The 16,678-nt window shown below is 38.0% G+C and overlaps 5 protein-coding genes, 1 non-coding gene and 1 pseudogene across 8 annotated transcripts; 4 read left to right on the forward strand and 3 right to left on the reverse strand.

The window, feature by feature from the left end:
* Positions 1 to 39: 39 nt before the first annotated feature.
* LOC104752497 (pentatricopeptide repeat-containing protein At1g80270, mitochondrial) lies at positions 40 to 2,867 on the reverse strand. 2 transcript variants are annotated; one of them, XM_010474652.3, is made up of 4 exons: positions 2,616 to 2,867; positions 2,342 to 2,402; positions 1,611 to 2,181; positions 40 to 1,515 (listed from the first exon to the last, which is right to left on the reverse strand). In XM_010474652.3, the coding sequence occupies exons 2-4, from the start codon at positions 2,368 to 2,370 to the stop codon at positions 268 to 270; spliced, it is 1,848 nt and encodes a 615-aa protein (XP_010472954.1). In that variant the 5' UTR covers positions 2,371 to 2,402; positions 2,616 to 2,867; the 3' UTR covers positions 40 to 267. The 2 variants fall into 2 exon arrangements, with proteins under 2 accessions (XP_010472954.1, XP_010472956.1); XM_010474654.3 differs by having other exon boundaries at positions 2,342 to 2,405; positions 2,616 to 2,809.
* Positions 2,868 to 3,539: 672 nt separating this feature from the next.
* LOC104752498 (uncharacterized) lies at positions 3,540 to 5,143 on the reverse strand. Its single transcript, XM_010474655.3, has 5 exons — positions 4,778 to 5,143; positions 4,482 to 4,565; positions 4,278 to 4,380; positions 3,991 to 4,180; positions 3,540 to 3,899 (listed from the first exon to the last, which is right to left on the reverse strand). Exons 2-5 carry the CDS (start codon positions 4,560 to 4,562, stop codon positions 3,890 to 3,892), a joined length of 384 nt encoding a protein of 127 aa, XP_010472957.2. The 5' UTR covers positions 4,563 to 4,565; positions 4,778 to 5,143; the 3' UTR covers positions 3,540 to 3,889.
* TRNAW-CCA (transfer RNA tryptophan (anticodon CCA)) lies at positions 5,058 to 5,129 on the forward strand. The gene has a single exon. It is a non-coding gene; the product is annotated as a tRNA-Trp (tRNA).
* A 1,505-nt stretch (positions 5,144 to 6,648) lies between the features above and the next one.
* On the forward strand, positions 6,649 to 8,129 carry LOC104752499 (protein DUF642 L-GALACTONO-1,4-LACTONE-RESPONSIVE GENE 1). The gene is made up of 3 exons (XM_010474656.3): positions 6,649 to 6,805; positions 6,893 to 7,390; positions 7,479 to 8,129. The coding sequence occupies exons 1-3, from the start codon at positions 6,727 to 6,729 to the stop codon at positions 8,009 to 8,011; spliced, it is 1,110 nt and encodes a 369-aa protein (XP_010472958.1). The 5' UTR covers positions 6,649 to 6,726; the 3' UTR covers positions 8,012 to 8,129.
* Positions 8,130 to 9,124: 995 nt separating this feature from the next.
* LOC104752501 (cytochrome c oxidase subunit 5b-2, mitochondrial) lies at positions 9,125 to 10,677 on the forward strand. The gene is made up of 6 exons (XM_010474657.3): positions 9,125 to 9,368; positions 9,546 to 9,631; positions 9,898 to 9,948; positions 10,041 to 10,107; positions 10,195 to 10,274; positions 10,370 to 10,677. The coding sequence occupies exons 1-6, from the start codon at positions 9,194 to 9,196 to the stop codon at positions 10,424 to 10,426; spliced, it is 516 nt and encodes a 171-aa protein (XP_010472959.1). The 5' UTR covers positions 9,125 to 9,193; the 3' UTR covers positions 10,427 to 10,677.
* A 173-nt stretch (positions 10,678 to 10,850) lies between these two features.
* Positions 10,851 to 12,788, reverse strand: LOC104752502 (uncharacterized). Of its 2 annotated transcripts, none has more exons than XM_087490788.1 (4): positions 12,342 to 12,788; positions 12,090 to 12,244; positions 11,555 to 11,758; positions 10,851 to 11,433 (listed from the first exon to the last, which is right to left on the reverse strand). In XM_087490788.1, exons 2-4 carry the CDS (start codon positions 12,106 to 12,108, stop codon positions 10,991 to 10,993), a joined length of 666 nt encoding a protein of 221 aa, XP_087346914.1. In that variant the 5' UTR covers positions 12,109 to 12,244; positions 12,342 to 12,788; the 3' UTR covers positions 10,851 to 10,990. The 2 variants fall into 2 exon arrangements, with proteins under 2 accessions (XP_087346914.1, XP_087346915.1); XM_087490789.1 differs by having other exon boundaries at positions 11,555 to 11,835; positions 12,342 to 12,784.
* Positions 12,789 to 14,777: 1,989 nt separating this feature from the next.
* On the forward strand, positions 14,778 to 15,539 carry LOC104754058 (F-box/kelch-repeat protein At3g13680 pseudogene; annotated as a pseudogene).
* The last annotated feature ends 1,139 nt before the right edge of the window (positions 15,540 to 16,678 follow it).

Genomic DNA, 16,678 nt, shown 5'->3' on the forward strand with positions numbered 1-16,678 from the left:
CATGGAATACGTGCAGCTTCGAATGTCACTCTAAATGTATCCTCAAACCAAAACCAGCTGGTATAGAAGAAGTATGATGATCATGAGGCTTGAAGGTCTCTCAAGTGTGATGATGAACACCAAAGAACCCAACATAAACATTAAAAATTACAGCAACTAAGCAGACTCTTCTTAAACTAAACGTTACTCTCTCAAACTAAACGTTAGGAGGACAAATGGGATACTTCTTGCAAGCACAAAGAAGAAAAGCAAAGGGAGAGAGACTACTCAATCCAGAATATCAGAGATAGCTGTCTTCTTAAATGGATCACCTTGAGCCAACTGTGCTGCCATGGATTTGTTTGGAAAGATATTATCCGCCTTCATTCTATCTCGCATTCCATATGCAGGGGCTTTAGCTTTTATGTAAGCCTGCATGAGGGCTTGGAACTGCCTAAGCCGAGATGTATACCCAGCTTCCCTCATTCTTTGGAATATTTTCTCTGTGTTATGAACATCTCCTCGTCTTGAGTACTCGTCCATGATATACATGAAAGAGTTCATCATCAGTTTTGTATGGCTCTGTTTCGATGCCTTGATCAGCAAAGAATCAGCCTTTTCAACTTCCCCAGCTTCCACATAAAGCTTGATGAGAGCATCCCATGTCGCTGCCTCAATCCTGCAACCGCTCTCAGCCATTCGTTTCACCAGATCCTTACCCTCTGAGAGCATCTTGTGATCTACGTAAACCCTCAAGAGAACGGAGTAAGTATTAGACGAAGCTCTCCTGTCCATCTTCAAAATCTTCTCAAAAATGGCCTCTGCCTCTTTTACTTTATTGAGCTTTCCAAAAGCGTGGATGGCAGCAAGGGATTCCTCAAACCGGGGCTTTTTCTCACAGATCTTCCAAATCCTCTCCACTTCATCTTCTCTCCTAAGAGTGGCATAAATGGAGAGCAAATCTTTGAATGCACGACGATTTGCCTCTAAGCTTTCACCTTCCATCTCTTTCAAGACTTTCTCGGCCTTGTCTTTAAGCCCAGCTCCCGAATAGTGTCTAGCAATGATAGCTTGTGTATGGAAGTCCAGTTCAACACCTTCATCTTTCATTGTCTCAAGGATTTGCTCCATCCCACTAATGTCATTTGTTGCACCCTTGACGTCAATGAGGATTTTGTATGTGAGAAGACTCGGCTTGACGTTTTCTTTCTCCATGAGCAATAGAACATCAGCAATTTTCTTCCTGTCGACCCTCTTGTAGAGGAGAAGCATCTGATCACAAGTAAATGAAGAGAGAGGGAAACCCAAGTCCTTCATTTTGTTGAAGACTAGTTCAGATTTCTTCACGTTGCAAGCAGCCACAGTATTGGCCAATAGGGTACGGTAAATCACTTCCCCTTGGAAAGATTTTGGGATCTTGTGCAAGTAAGCTTCCCCGTTTTCTAAGCCACGGATCTTAACTGTAAGATCTAACCGAGAAGCATAATCTCTCTCATTCATTTCAATTTTCTTATTCGCTTCCAACCACTCTAACATCTATACAAAACAGAAATGAGATGATGAACAACGTAAGCACCAAAATTGAGATAGAAAGTTTAAAAAAACAAGCAAGAGAAGTAAAAAAACAAAACCTGTAAAGCTCTACCAAACATGCGACGTTTGCGCAGCTGAAGCATAGCTTTAGCAACCTCAACACGGGTGATATCATTGCCAGCTTCAACCCATTTGTCAAGTGCACTACCAATAGCGAGACCTGGTGCGGAGACAATGGTCTTAAAAAGTTCAGATGGTTTATATTCTACTGTCTTTTTACTATCCTCAGTTTCAGTGAGGTCAAGTTCAAGTTCTTCTTCACTGTCATCTTCATCAGCGGAGAGCTTTCCCTCAGGAGCCACCTCATCGTCATCGCTACTACTTGAATCTTGGCCTGATTTAGAACTTCCGAGTTCAGAGAAGCAGTCTTCGAGGTCGTCGTAATCCTCTTCTTGATCACTTTTAGTGCCAGCACTGGAGGAAAGAGCACGTTGGCTGAAAGAGGAGATCTCGTCAAATCTTGGCAGAGCTGCTGCTTCACGGTTACAAGAAATAACAACAGAAGAGGGTTGAAGAGTGAAGAAGGTCCTTTCTCCTCCTCCTCCGGATTGGAGTATATCTTTAGAATACACAGCAGAAGAAGAAGCTCCCAAACGGAGTCTCTGACTTCTGCCAAAACAAAAAATCGTTGCGCTTTTAGTTTCCAAATTAAAGGCATTTTCAAGGCAAAATCAAAAGCTAAAACATTTCCACTTTAATCGAAATCTATTTCTAGGAAAACACATATAGTGACGACACCTCTAAAAGAAATCAGAGAGATTATTCTAACCTCCGCAAAACCTTGGAAAGAGCGAACATGCTTCCTCTCTCTCTCTCTCTCTGGAAATTACCTGCTTTTTAAAGAAAAAACACAACACCCACAAAAATATCAGATCAGATTATTAACAAATAGAGCTAGCTATAGTATTATTATATCACAGATTCGAAAGAAAGGCTACGCCTTTCCACTTAAACCATTAGATCAGACCCCCAAACAAAAGGGAAGAGAAATCCGAAATAGAGAAGGAAAACAGAAGAAACTAGAAGGAGAGACGATTACGTACGTGTGTAAACAAACAGACAGTGCACTGCGCAAGCCGATCAAGAAATTGGATAGTGAGAGCTACTCGTTGTGGGGAGGGATGAGGGGTTTATGAGACAGAATTGCCAAGATTGCAAATGATGATTTAGGGTTTTACGTTTTCTTTGTTTTGACCATTTTGTCCTCTAACAAAAGGTCTTTTTCTAATGTTGCGTCATTTATCCATTAGGAGTAACCAAAATGGGCTTTCGTAATAAAATCAGAACTTTATCGTAATTTCCGTTTAAATTAATGCCAGCTTAATTATAGACGTCACTGCAAATATACCACTACTATCCTACACTACCAAAAATATTCAATATTGTCTAGCAAAAAGAGCCTTGATTATGTCATTTGTTACAATATCTTTTATTCAAAACAGCCAACTTATGAACACCCTCGATCGAGCTCAACAAAAAAAAAAGCCTGAGACTTGGAAGTTAGATGTGCCAGCCCAGGGTCTGGATGAGTTGGTCTCTGCTCCACAAGTAGTTATCAAGCTTCCACTGTCAGACTCAGACATGTATGTAGTGATAATTGTAATTTTATTCTCGCTCGTCACTGCTTCGACGACAATACCTGCAAAGTTGAGGAGCTTTTGTTCCAGTAACCAAGCCATGAGATCAGCTTTCAGCTTTTACCCTGTAATACACAAACACCAAAAATCATCAAGATTATAAACTAAACCACATTGTTATGATTCCCTTTATATTTTTATCTGTATAGAGATGAAAAGACTGATTTAAGTTGTTTCAAACTGGATTTGGATATCGAAAGAAACGAGTTTTAGAGATATCAAAGACCTTCCACATCCATCTACGTGCTTGCTAGATAAAGCAGATATTTTGCTCGCTTGACCTTCAACAAAAATGCCATCACATTCACATTAAATAATTAACACAGAGGATAAACGAACTTTGGTGTTTTCAATCAAATCAACAAATCCATGTCTTCTAACATACATTTATACAACTTTTCAAAATTTTGTCCAGAGACCACAAAGTAAAGCTAATTAATAATTGCTATTATCAACGACTGAGCACAGCAAGTAAGAAAACCATCCTCAATTACAAACATTTTACGGTTGCAACCACCGTGCGTCACCGAAACACCAGAGAATATGATCAATATTCAAAAGACCATGCTCTGCATTCTTGGCCAAATCCGTCTTCTTGTGCTCCCTGCTCCTCCATTTGCTTCCTCTCACTGTTCACTCTTAAGCAATCAGATTTCCCCATCGCAACAACAACTATTTTCCTAGCGCCTCCTTCAAACACAAAAAAAAAAAAAAAAAGCATAAATATCATATAGCTTAGCATGGAAGACACTAACTAACTCTGTTTAGACTCCCTACCAACCTTTTCCGCGCTTTCCTTTTTGAATTGATTTTGCAGATTCCAGTCAGAATCTCCTCAATGTCTATAGTATCACTAACATGCGTTTTCAACAGATTACAATCATCCAAAAGCCTGAGTTGATGAACAACACTTGGGGCAAGAGAAGTGTCATCTCGTACCCTTTTTCTTACATACTCCATTACCACATGCCCTGCGAAAATACCATTCTTGTTTCATAAGATCGAAGAACAATCCTGATGTGCTGGAAACATTTGATAAAAAAAAAGTGTCAGAAGTTAGAAGAGAACCTAGAGCTCGGAGCAGCTTAAGATCAAAACTGTCAGCTAGTTCTTGATGACCACATATTTTGGCGCGCTGAATGGCTAGCTTCTTTAAGCTGATGAGCAAATCCTGCAAAAAACAAAATCGATAGTCATTATTATTACTAACACGGATCAATATGTCTGCTTGACTGAAGAAATAAAGGTTTTGCCTCAAACAATATTATATACCAGCTCAGATTCTGAGAGAGAGCAGAACCAAGTGAGATCATCGGTGCTATTGGTCTTGAGGATTTGGCTTAATTCCTCCATTGCCTAAGAGAAGAAGAAGCATGTTTTGCAAGATTCAGAGATCAGATGTAAAGGCATTCACTAGGTGCTTAAGAGACCAGAGTTATTTCTAATGAAGAGAAGCCCAGAATCCTAAGGCTAATATACTAAATTAATGGGGCAAGTTTAAAACTTTAGCTAACAAGAGGGTAAGCTACATAGATACATGCGAAGTTGTCTGTAATATAAAATCGGACCTTAAAAGTAACGAATTAAAGAGACTCCGGCGGCGGAGAAAGTGGCAGAGGGATATATAGGGCCTATCTATAATTAAGGGGGACTCCGGAGAGTAGAGCGACGACGCTGAGATAGTTGCAGAGGGAGTCAGAAACGAACAAGACTCTAGAGAAAAAAGAGAGAGAGAGAGAGATCGACGAAGATAAACCCTAATTTGTTCCGTCGGGAAATTAGAATCGGAAAGGGGGCTTTATCACTAACATAGGTATAATTAGCTAATTTAAGAGAAGTAAGCACCGAGGATCCGTGGCGCAATGGTAGCGCGTCTGACTCCAGATCAGAAGGTTGCGTGTTCGATTCACGTCGGGTTCAATCCCCCGAATTATATCCTCTCGTTTTTTTTATTTCCTTAAGCTCATTGTATTTAGTTTACCGATAGAGATGCTTCGCTTTGCCGTTACGACAAGTCAAACTTTCCAGCCTTCTCGCACGTGTTCTCCTCCTCTTCCCCCAAACTAATTGTCGTTATATGTCTAGCGTCTACGTATAGCTAAAGATTTGTATTGTTTCCCTATCTGCTGCTACTCTCTTTGCACCATATTGTATTGTATCATTCCGCATATTTTGCTCTTGTAATGAATGATTTTATACAAATGACATAGACAATGTTAAACTCATTAATAATTTGCTTTTGAGTTGAAACCTGAACCTATAATTTTATTTTCTGTTTCTTATAACAATATGCAATATAGTATGCGGATTTAAACATGATAACACACTTAATAATGACACCAATGTAAACCGGTATAGCCTTGTAACCCAGCGGCGGATTCAGGGTCAAAAACTATATGGGGCACCAATAAGGAATTTTTTGTTACATAATATCTAACTGTAAACTTGTTTTACATACAGTATAGCAAAACCTCAATTTACGATGCTCCAAAGTCCAAACGATCATTTGCAAAAATATGTACATTTAAAAAAAAAAAAAATCTCGTAAATTTATTTTACTATAATCGAAAATGTTCAAATCAACTTGATCCTGACTAAATCTCCGAAATATGCGGAGTGCGGGATTTATTTTACTACTTACGACAAGCACAATTAATAGTCTTTTTGAAAAAGGGTTAAGACATGCACAATTAGTCAGTGACCAATATGATTCAAATCGTAGTAAAACATTCAAATATTAGTCCAACTCCATAATTTAACCACTACAAATTGTTTATGCATAGTTCAAATTGGTTAGTAAAGCTAAGAATTTGATTGAAGATACTCGGACGAGTTTGGAATATTATAATAATGTTAACAATGTCTGGGACACTGGAAATATTGATCGAAACTTGTAATGCAGTGGTAAAGTCGGTAGTCGTGCCTGCACCAGAAAACAACTTACCCCTGCACGTGTTCATAAGAATGTGATCAATATTTTATATCTATCATACCGTTGATTCTTTTTTACTTCATTTTTATTGTCTACTTTATTTCAAACAGCTCATAATTTTTCCGTTAACTCTTGGGTTGTCGCATCATATACGATAATATCTATTTGTTAGATTTGAGTAATTTGTTGCATGACCTTTAAAACTTTGAATAACTCTAGTCTCTGAGACATCTCAAACATACGTTATATATTTCATTTTACAAGCCAATATGCCAATGGTTAAATTAAATATAATCGTTGTTTTAAAAAAAAATGATAATCGTTGTTAAAATAAAGGCAAATTAAACAATGCATCGAAGAAACGGAAATTTTCCAATCATGAAGTCAATGTTTCCTGACCTAGCTGTATGTGTCTGCGTGGCACCTGACAAACAGAACCCAGGATGCTTCCAGTGGCATTCTCGTGGTTTTCCTCAAAACCAGTGCTCTTCTTCTAAACTCAAACTCATAAAACTCAAGCCCTTCCTCAACCATTAGAGATAGTACTGATCTCAATATCGACATCTTTCGTCCAACGAACATACAATGTACCAAGAAGCCGCACTCCTTGTAGCTCTCCTCTTCCTCTCTTCGAACATCGTGTTATCAATCCCAATCCGTGATGGTACTGAATCTTTTAAGCTCATTCAACTCTAATCTGATGTGATATATTATCTAACAGTGTAACATTAATTCTCGTTTGTGCTTTCAGGTTTATTACCAAACGGTAATTTCGAGCTGGGTCCTAGACCCTCCCAATTGAAAGGATCCTTGGTTAAGGAACGAACCGCTGTACCAAATTGGGACATAACCGGTTTTGTGGAGTACATCAAATCCGGACAGAAACAAGACGACATGGTCTTGGTCGTACCGCAAGGTTCATCCGCCGTTCGCTTAGGCAACGAAGCCTCAATCTCCCAGAAAATCTCCGTTATACCTGGCCGTCTGTACTCAATCACATTCAGCGCCGCTAGAACCTGCGCTCAGGACGAGCGGCTTAACATTTCTGTCACACATGAGTCAGGTGTGATCCCTATCCAGACGATGTATGGCAGCGATGGTTGGGACTCATACTCATGGGCTTTTAAAGCTGGTGGACCCAAAATAGAGATCCGATTCCATAACCCGGGTGTTGAGGAGCACCCGGCTTGTGGACCGTTGATCGATGCCGTTGCTATCAAGGCTTTGTTCCCTCCCAGATTCTCCGGCAGTAAGTGAACCGGAACCGATCATGGTATTGTTTTTAGAGTAAACCGAATCCGGTTAACTAAATTAATTTTTGGGTTTTTTGTTTGTAGACAATCTGATAAAGAATGGGAACTTCGAGGAAGGACCTTACGTGTTTCCCAAGGCGAAATGGGGAGTGCTGATCCCACCGTTCATCGAGGACGACAACAGCCCATTGCCCGGTTGGATCATCGAGTCTCTCAAGGCCGTGAAGTACGTAGACAAAGCTCATTTCGCTGTCCCCGAAGGACATCGAGCCATCGAGCTTGTTGGAGGCAAAGAGAGCGCCATTTCTCAGATCGTGAGAACGTCGGTGAACAAATTCTACGCCCTCACGTTCAACGTTGGAGACGCCAGAGACGGTTGCGAGGGACCAATGATTGTGGAGGCGTTAGCTGGACGGGGAAAGACCATGGTGGATTACGCGTCTAAAGGGAAAGGTGGGTTCAAACGGGGAAGGCTTGTGTTCAAGGCTGCGTCGGCGAGGACACGTGTCACTTTCTTGAGCACGTTCTACCATATGAAGAGCGATCACTCTGGCTCGCTATGTGGTCCGGTGATCGATGACGTTAGGCTGGTGGTGGTTGGGAAACTTAGAGGGTGAAGCCGGACAAATGTGGAAGTTTGTGTCGTCAATTGACTCAATCATCGTGGTTAACTGTAATTTATGCATGTTTCGAAAGATTTTATTTACATAATAAAAAACGTAATTTACGATCTAATCCAACATATTTTATTATCTAAATTAATCATCGTTGTCTAAATCAACTTTAATAGCCAAAAAAAAAGAGAACTATCAGAAAAATGTACGTATTAATTGAAAAAATCGACTGAAAGTAAAATATTGGATTGGTTTTATAATTAAAAAATGTACTTCTTAAATTTACAAATACATGTGATAATATATTTCTTAAATTTTTATTGGTTATTATCAAAGTATTGGTTAAATTTTTATATTTCTTAAATTTTTCTTAATATATATATTTCAAAGTATTGATCAGGCTGCACGAAGATTATAAGGTATGATTTTCGGTCATAATATCAAGTTTTATAAGTATAGATTTGAGAATAAAAATGGTAAGTGTTTAGTGTTGTTGATTTACCTGCTGATAGTTGCCAATGTAACCTCCATCATGGTACACTGCTGGTTGAGATGTAGAACCATAAGGTTTAAAGTATTGATCAGGCTACACAAAGAAGATTATAAGGTATGATTTTGGGTCATAATATCAAGTTTTATAAAGAGAGATTTGAGAACAAAAATTGTAAGTGTTTAGTGTTGTTGATTTACCTGCTGATAGTTGCCAATGTAACCTCCATCATGGTACGCTGGTTGAGATGCAGAACCATAAAGTAAAATATTCGTTTGGATTTATAATTAAAAAAATGTACTTCTTAAATTTACAAATACAGCGATCTAATCCAACATGTTTTATTAACTAAATTAATTGTCCTTTGAATATGGTTTATCGTCTAACTCAACTTTAATAACCAATAAAAATTTCAGAAATATATTATCAGATCCCCAATATACATATTCGGTAATTCCATAAGAAAAATGATACTTATTAATGAAATAATCGACTGAAAGTAAAATATTGGATTCGTTCGATAATGGGTCAAGAAGTAGGACGATCCAGGCCCAGTAGAAGGCCCACGAGAAAAAGTCGAAAGGGAGTGTCTTGTCTTTTGTTGAATCAAAATCTATCATTTCCGTTCGCAGAGGTAGTCGGAGACTGAGAGAATCATCTGAGATCGGAAAACGATATACCTAACAGCTTTCATTATGTGGAGGAGAATCCTTTCATCGCATCTTAAATCCATCGCCGCCGTTGGATCCTGCGCGGCTCCTTCGTGCAGACACGCCTTGGCCGAGTCCACTCACCTCTCTCTCTCGACTCGTGCCTCCTCCATTCCCGCCTATTCCTCGATTTTATCTCGTCAAATCGGCTCCGCTGCTGGTAACTTTTGGATCTCTATTGTAATCTGGTGATTTATCTTGTGCTTGTCTTTGATCTATAACGGATTTGACCTTTTTTTTAGATTGTTGAAACCAGATTCTCTAGTATGTGTTTCGGTTTCTGGAAGATAGATTTAAAAAAATGACGAGCTGGTTGATTTGTGTTGTTTGATTACAGCGGATAGTGCTGTGAAGAAGCGTGTTGAAGATGTGATGCCTATTGCAACTGGGCACGAGAAAGAGGAACTACAAGCTGAATTAGAGGTACACAGATGAATGATATAGTTAGAGAGGAACTTAGGGGCACTGATGAATTTTAGAGATTAGCTAACCAACATCCTTCTGTTGCTTTAGAGCTTGTGGTTAAAGATATATAATATGTAGGACTCCTACAGTAGGAGTGTGTGTATTCAGTGATTACCTTTTGGATCTATCATCAGATCATATATATATATATAGTGTAATCGTTATCAAAGATAGGATCAGTGTATTGATTTTGATTCTGATTGCTACTATTTTACCTTTCACAGGGAAGGAAGCTGGACGATATAGACTTTCCCGAAGGGCCTTTTGGAACAAAGGTGTGTTAGTGTTATTATACAAAGATTGATAGTAATCTCTTGAGGCGAAAGCTCTCGAATATTGTCTGACTGTTATGCTTTCTGCTTTTCAGGAAGCTCCTGCTGTTGTCAAATCCTACTACGACATGAGAATAGTAGGTTGCCCTGGTGGTGAAGGAGGTGGGTGTTTTTAATTTTTGCTTTCAATGTTGTGCACCTTTTAGACCAAAGAATATATTGTAGTATGATTCTTTTTTGTAACTTCAGAGGATGAGCATGATGTTGTCTGGTTCTGGCTGGAGAAAGGCAAGCATTTTGAATGCCCTGTGTGTACACAGTATTTTAAGGTTAGCCATCAAGCATAGTCGTAGATTCTTATATCCATCATAATTACTGTGGTGTTAGATTAACTGATGAATACAATATGGTTTTTTGAGTATAGCTTGAGGTGGTCGGCCCTGGAGGACCTCCTGACGGACATGGCGATGATCATCACTGATCCAAAGGAAACAGTCTAATGTAATAAGAAAGAGTGTGGCTTCTGGATAACGTGAAGCTTCGTTTTGTTTTTGTTTAAATCTCACGCTCCCTGCTTTGCTTTTTTACTAATTTGGCTTCAGCAATTGGTTTTAAACACGAAAAATAGATGTCCATCTTGAGGCTCTCGTCGGCTTGACTTTTTTTGTTTTTTTGTTTTGCCAAATAATTGAGAGATGCTACTACTACTACTACAGTCATTCTTTCTTCTTATGCTCTTGATCTTTCTCAGTTATAGATCTCTGCAAGATGAATTTGGTATTCGTCGTTTTAAGAACGTTGGATCTTACTGATTTGGTAAATGAATCGAAGGAATTGAATTGAGTTGTTTGTGTTGTTGATCGTGTGATTGAGTTGTGGTTAATTCTTTTATCACAGAGCCAAACTGAACTTGAAACACGACATAAAGGTAGAAACTTCTGTTCGAGAATACATACGATGAGAAAGGAAACAGAGGATAAGCCATCATGCAAATAGTCCACAAGGTTATATATATAGTAAAACTTCCTAAATTATAAAAACAGCATCAAACTTTCAGAGCTTTTTCTTTCTTTCCAAGCTTCTTCTGCTCCGTCGTCGTAGAGTCACGAAGAGGTGACGTATCGTCACTTCTTCCAACTTGTGGGATTTCGATTTGGTTCTTCAGAGTGGTTGCTTTCTTTCCAAGGTCACGAAGAAGAGACGTACTTCCAACTTGTGCGATTCCGATTTGCTGGATATTCAGAGGGCTCCCTCCAGAAGAAAGGCTAGACCAGAGCCAAACTGAACTTGGAATACCAAGTGGCCATGGGCATCCAATTGTGTCATCGGGAAATGCCAAGAGAACATTCTCTCCGAGGTCTTTAAAGGTATCGTACCTAAGATAGGTATGGGCGAAATCTGAGATTACCATCAAATTTGCTAGGTGACCACGATGACTCAATATCCAATCATAAACGTCAACAAGGATCTCATGATGCTTTTTCTCAGCTGAAACAATATATATGGAGATCAGATTTAAAAAAAAAAAAAGAAAAAAGGAAAACAAAAAAAGAACAGATTGATATATATAGGGGGGGGGGGGGGGGGGGTTTAAGTGACAGGAATTAACCATTTTGCAAAAGCTTGATATTGGCGGATTCAAAGTCTTGTGCGTTCTCCACCATCTCAATTGAATAAGCAACGATTGACATCTTCTTACAACGGAGACCCCTATTCCCGAGACATAATTTGAAACTATCAGAGATCGACGCGGGAGTGAGATGCACCGGGATTGGGCAAGCATCCAGGTCCCAGAAGATGCCTGTCTCAGCGGCTGCGATGTTGTAATTGGGAAGCAATTACGAAACAGTTTAAATAACAATCGCCATGAGAAACGAAACAAACTTGAAACTTCGGTTTGATTAGATCCATTGGAAAAAAAAAAAAACAACAACGATCGATTAGAACGAAACTATTCAACTTCAGATCGATTAGGTTCAAACAACTGGAAATCGTAGATAACTTTAATTTTTTTTTTTTTGATTAAATCCAAATCATTTACGCACATGAATAGATCGTTTCGATCCGCTAATTTGATACTAAAGATCGATCAGGTGTTATATAAATCCAGCTATTTCAACGACTAGATAGAGAGAAATATTTACCGGCGAATACGGAAAACATAGTTTCGACGGAGGGTTCTTGCAGTTTGCTGTGCTGCGGCTGAGAGAGCTTCGTTGATTAAATCCAAATCCCTTAAGGACGTTTTCTTTTATTTGGCGCAGCTCTAAAAGTGGATAGTCAGCAGATCCCAGAAAACCTGTCAACAAAGTGGATTAGGAAAGTGGATTAGGATTCTAATTTTCAGAGGGTTTTGCTCCCATCATAATAACCAATAACCAAACCAACATTCTTACCTTAACATTAGGAGGTTGAGGCACCGGTGAAAGAGGTCTCCTTTGAGGGGAAAGGCCTAGAGCGCTAACTATGGCTGCATCATCAGATGCGTCTTGGTCTTTGAGGAGATCTGGCCATTGTTCGGTATTCGGTAAAGCTTTGATCTCAGGGCCAGCGTTGGAAGGTGTGTTAAGCAACAAAGAACTCGATAGTTGTGTTTCTGTAAACATTCGATCGCTTTCACGTAATCCTTATCAGATGCAATGATGAAGATCGGAGCCGGAGGGTCATGAGTAGAAGCGTAATAAAGCAAGTCTTCTTTCATCTGAAGATCAGCATGGTCCCTATGTCCTTTATCATCTGAAAGAAAAGAAAAGAAAAGACAGACCAAACTCACAGTAATTAGGGAAACACAAATCCTTTTTATATAATAGGGAAGCATTTTCTTGAAAATGCTGATGTGTGCCGGAGTGATTTGAAGTTTTAATTGCAGTTAAACATTTCAATATAAACATATTTACAAAAATAAGCCTTTCGATTTATTAAATTTGTCATTAAAATATATAAGAAAATGTTTGTTTCATTATTATTTACATAAATATGCCAATAGAATATATAAGGTAATGTTTCTTTTTATTAGATTTTTAAAATAAAAGACTTAATTAACCATTAAACCCGAAAAATAGTTAATTATTTAATTTTTATTTTTCATAACGTATTTAATTATTAAAAGTATATTACATTTCAGAAACTATTGAAAAACTTATTCATCTATTTAACTTTTTGAGATGCAAAACTTATTCTTTGACTTAAAAAAATCTGATGACTATTCAACTATATTTTAAAAATTAATTATCACAATAATCTTAAAAATAAATAAAAATTTGTAAATAATTTAAAGTTTATTCACCAATTTAAAATTTTGAAAAACAAAAATATGTCTACTATTTAATCCAATGACTATTCAAATATATTTAAAATGTTATCACAAATAACTTCTACAATAATCATAATAATACAATATTAACTTTTTCATAATTTAATAATAAATGGTGATTCAACTATCTTAACATGGCATTGATTGCTAGACATTCATTTTTCCCTACAAATTTTCACCACTATTACACTTCTTATTATTATTTACCGTTTTCATACGTATTTCTTATGGTATTTTTAAACATTGGTTAGTCTTAAAATATTGTCTTATTTATTTAATGGCATATCATTGTAGATAATAACGTGAAATATAAAATATATGAATTCGATATTTAAAATCACAAAAACACATATTACCATAACTGATAACATTTTATCAAAACTTTGCCATCACGTTTAAATTGTATTCCACATTTCAAAGGTGACATATATTTTTACATAAAATAATTATATGCAATATGAATTAAAAAAAAAACACTATGAGTAAATTATTATTTTGACACTTTAAATCCCAAATAATAATTTTACTTATAATAATTTTATTTGAATCGATTTATCCCGCACTTACCTAGTGACTTTTTATACATGCAAAATCAAAAACAAACTTCAAGTTTTTATCACTCACTTGGGAGGGTTTAACTCTGTGAACGTTAACCTCCGTCAGTTGCTCTAGCTCAGTTAGTATTTTTTCCAAGGATTTGGTGTCGGAAGAAGCGTACACCTCTATGGAACTGAGGAGATAACCTTTTCGAAAACAAGACCTTTTGATGCGGGAGACAGCCTCAGAAGCCTTGCCAGACGGGATCCCGTTGTTTTCTAAATCCAAATAGGCCTTCATCTTCATCATCTGGACCTTCTTCTTCTTCTCGCGTTTCCTCTTGAAAGCCACTGTCTTCTTCGGCTTCATGTCCTTCGGCTTGAACATCACTGTCTTCAACAAGTCAACACACCAAAACAATTGAAATCCTGGAAAAGAACGGATAAACCCTAGAACTGTCTTCAACAAGTCTAACACACCAAAACAATTGAAATCTTAATTATATAACAAGCCCAAGACCCAAGATAGTTCCTTACAATGAATTGAGGATACGTTGTACATCTTGGATCTTCAAATTCAGAAATTTCAATCATATTAAATACGTTAATCAACTAGACCTACATGTTCTCATAATGTCTTTTGAGAAAACAAACAATTTTGGAATTTTGTTTATTACGTACAACGTATCCTCAATTCATTGTAAGGACTTGTGCTCTTTCAGCGCATCCCTCAAGATACACAGAGCTGTGTTCGGCTTGTCGGGAAATACATCAACGCCATTGACCAGTTTCAGCACCTTATTATCCTAATTAGATTTGATTCTTCATTAAGTACTTATTTTAAATGAATCGTATTTTATGTTTTTTTTTTTTCTTTTTAAATCTCAAGTTCCAAAATTTAATTCATTAATTGCAAAAAATGGAACGCTCTCTCCAAAAACCGGATCGTTGCTAAAGCAGCAACGAGTCAGTTTCTAGGGTTTATGATAAAGGATTCTAGGGTTTGCTCTTTGAGACTTGATCTCCAAGGAATCCGAAACGACGAAGGTGGTGACTTGGGTTATCCATCTATAAAGCAAGTAAGTGAACTTAACCATATCGAGGTATGTCAAACCTTTCAATGTGATGGTTTATTGTTATGCGTCCTCGAGGACTACTCGAGGCTATTGGTATGGAACCCATATCTGGGGCAAACCAGCTGGATCCAACCCACAGACGGGTATGACAAGAGCCGTAACCACAAAATCTTGAGGATGTTTGAATATTATCGATGCGGGGAGTTTGTTGTTGGGTCCGAGATCTATGAGTTTAGCTCTAAGTCATGGAGGGTTCTTGATGTCGTCACTCCCAACGTGGAAACACGGTCTCTCCTCCGTCGAAATGGCCAGTCTCTGAATGGGAATGCTTACTTTTCTGCTGAAGAGAAGGTAATCTTGGAAGGAGGAGTAGCACAAGCAGAGGGTGAAGCCGTTTTGCTCTGTTTTGATTTTACATCAGAGAGATTTGCACCACCTCTGTCTCTGCCGTTTCCATCTTGGGATGAAGACCCTTTGAATATGTCTTGTGTCAGAGACGAGCAGCTTGCTGTGTTACATAAACCTTGGGATAGAATTGAGATTTGGGTTACGAATAAGATTGATCACGGTGAAGTGTCGTGGAGCAAGTTCTTGGAAGTGGACAAGACGAGTCTGTTCCCTGGCCCTCCTCCGATATACTCTTGTCTTCGGTCGGAGCTTTTTCATTGATGAGGAGGAGAGAGTCGCTGTTTTTTTCGATCTTGTCAGAGATGTATTGACCGGGACGTGTTGCTACCAAACAATCATTGGACAAGATGGATACTTTAAACCTGTGAAGATTGAACAAGTTAAGAAATATAATAATGCACTCCCACTTGTGTGCTCCTCTTATGTTCCAAGTTTAGTGAAGAATGAAGATATATTTCTCAACAAGGACACTGAGTGGAGATGAAAGACAACTTCGTTGGAAGTTTCGTTTCTCTCTAATGTCTGAAAAGAGAGCTCTAACAAAATTTCTTCGGTGTGTGGAGTGGAGTGATGTTCAGGTAAGTGTACATCTTTTGCTTGGAGACCAATTTTGGTTCTTATTTTTTCAAGTTGCATGAGCTTCCGATGTTGGCAGGAAGCAAAACAAGCAGTTCAACTGATGCACAAATGGGAAATGATAGATGTATGTGATGCTTTGGAGCTATTGTCTCCACTATTTGAGAGCGAAGAGGTACTACGAGTGCCCAATTTTACTTCTATTTTGGTCTTCTAATCGTCTACTCGTTCTACTTGCTGTCGTCCTGGTATATTGAATATAGGCTAATCTCTCACTACACATACTGATAGGTTCGAGCTTATGCTGTTAGTGTATTGGAAAGAAAGAGCTTCAGTGTTACTTGCTTTTAGGTGGACTCCTTAGCGAAGTCACCTACTTAGAAGGGGTACTTTCACTATGGTTTTAACTGGTAACTAATGCTTTTAAAAGTGATGCTTATCCAAGAATGTCTGTGTCGAAATTGTCTACTAACCTTTTTGTATTTGGTTTTCCTCCAGCCTATTCGATCACCACTACTTACCCCTAGTTACTTTAATGTGAATTAAAGAAATAAATCCATAAATGATGTGATTTATACTAGTATTAAATTTGTTTTTTACTTGTCACATTACTTTTTGTTTGATTCATGAGAAAAGAAAGAAAAGGAAATACTGTAACAAATTAGTACTAGTTCCCAATATAAAAGGAAAGAATGATTAATGTAATTAAAGGTCAAAGATTTTAGAAAATATACGGTCCAGATTTGAGAGGAACACCGTACACCGCGCGTATCATAGAAACGCCATCTGCGAACTTGCTGTATGGGGAATTTTAACAAAAGTTC

This window comes from Camelina sativa, chromosome 16 (assembly GCF_030686135.1).
Source record: "Camelina sativa cultivar CO46 ecotype springtype chromosome 16, ASM3068613v1".
Lineage (NCBI taxonomy): Eukaryota > Viridiplantae > Streptophyta > Magnoliopsida > Brassicales > Brassicaceae > Camelina > Camelina sativa.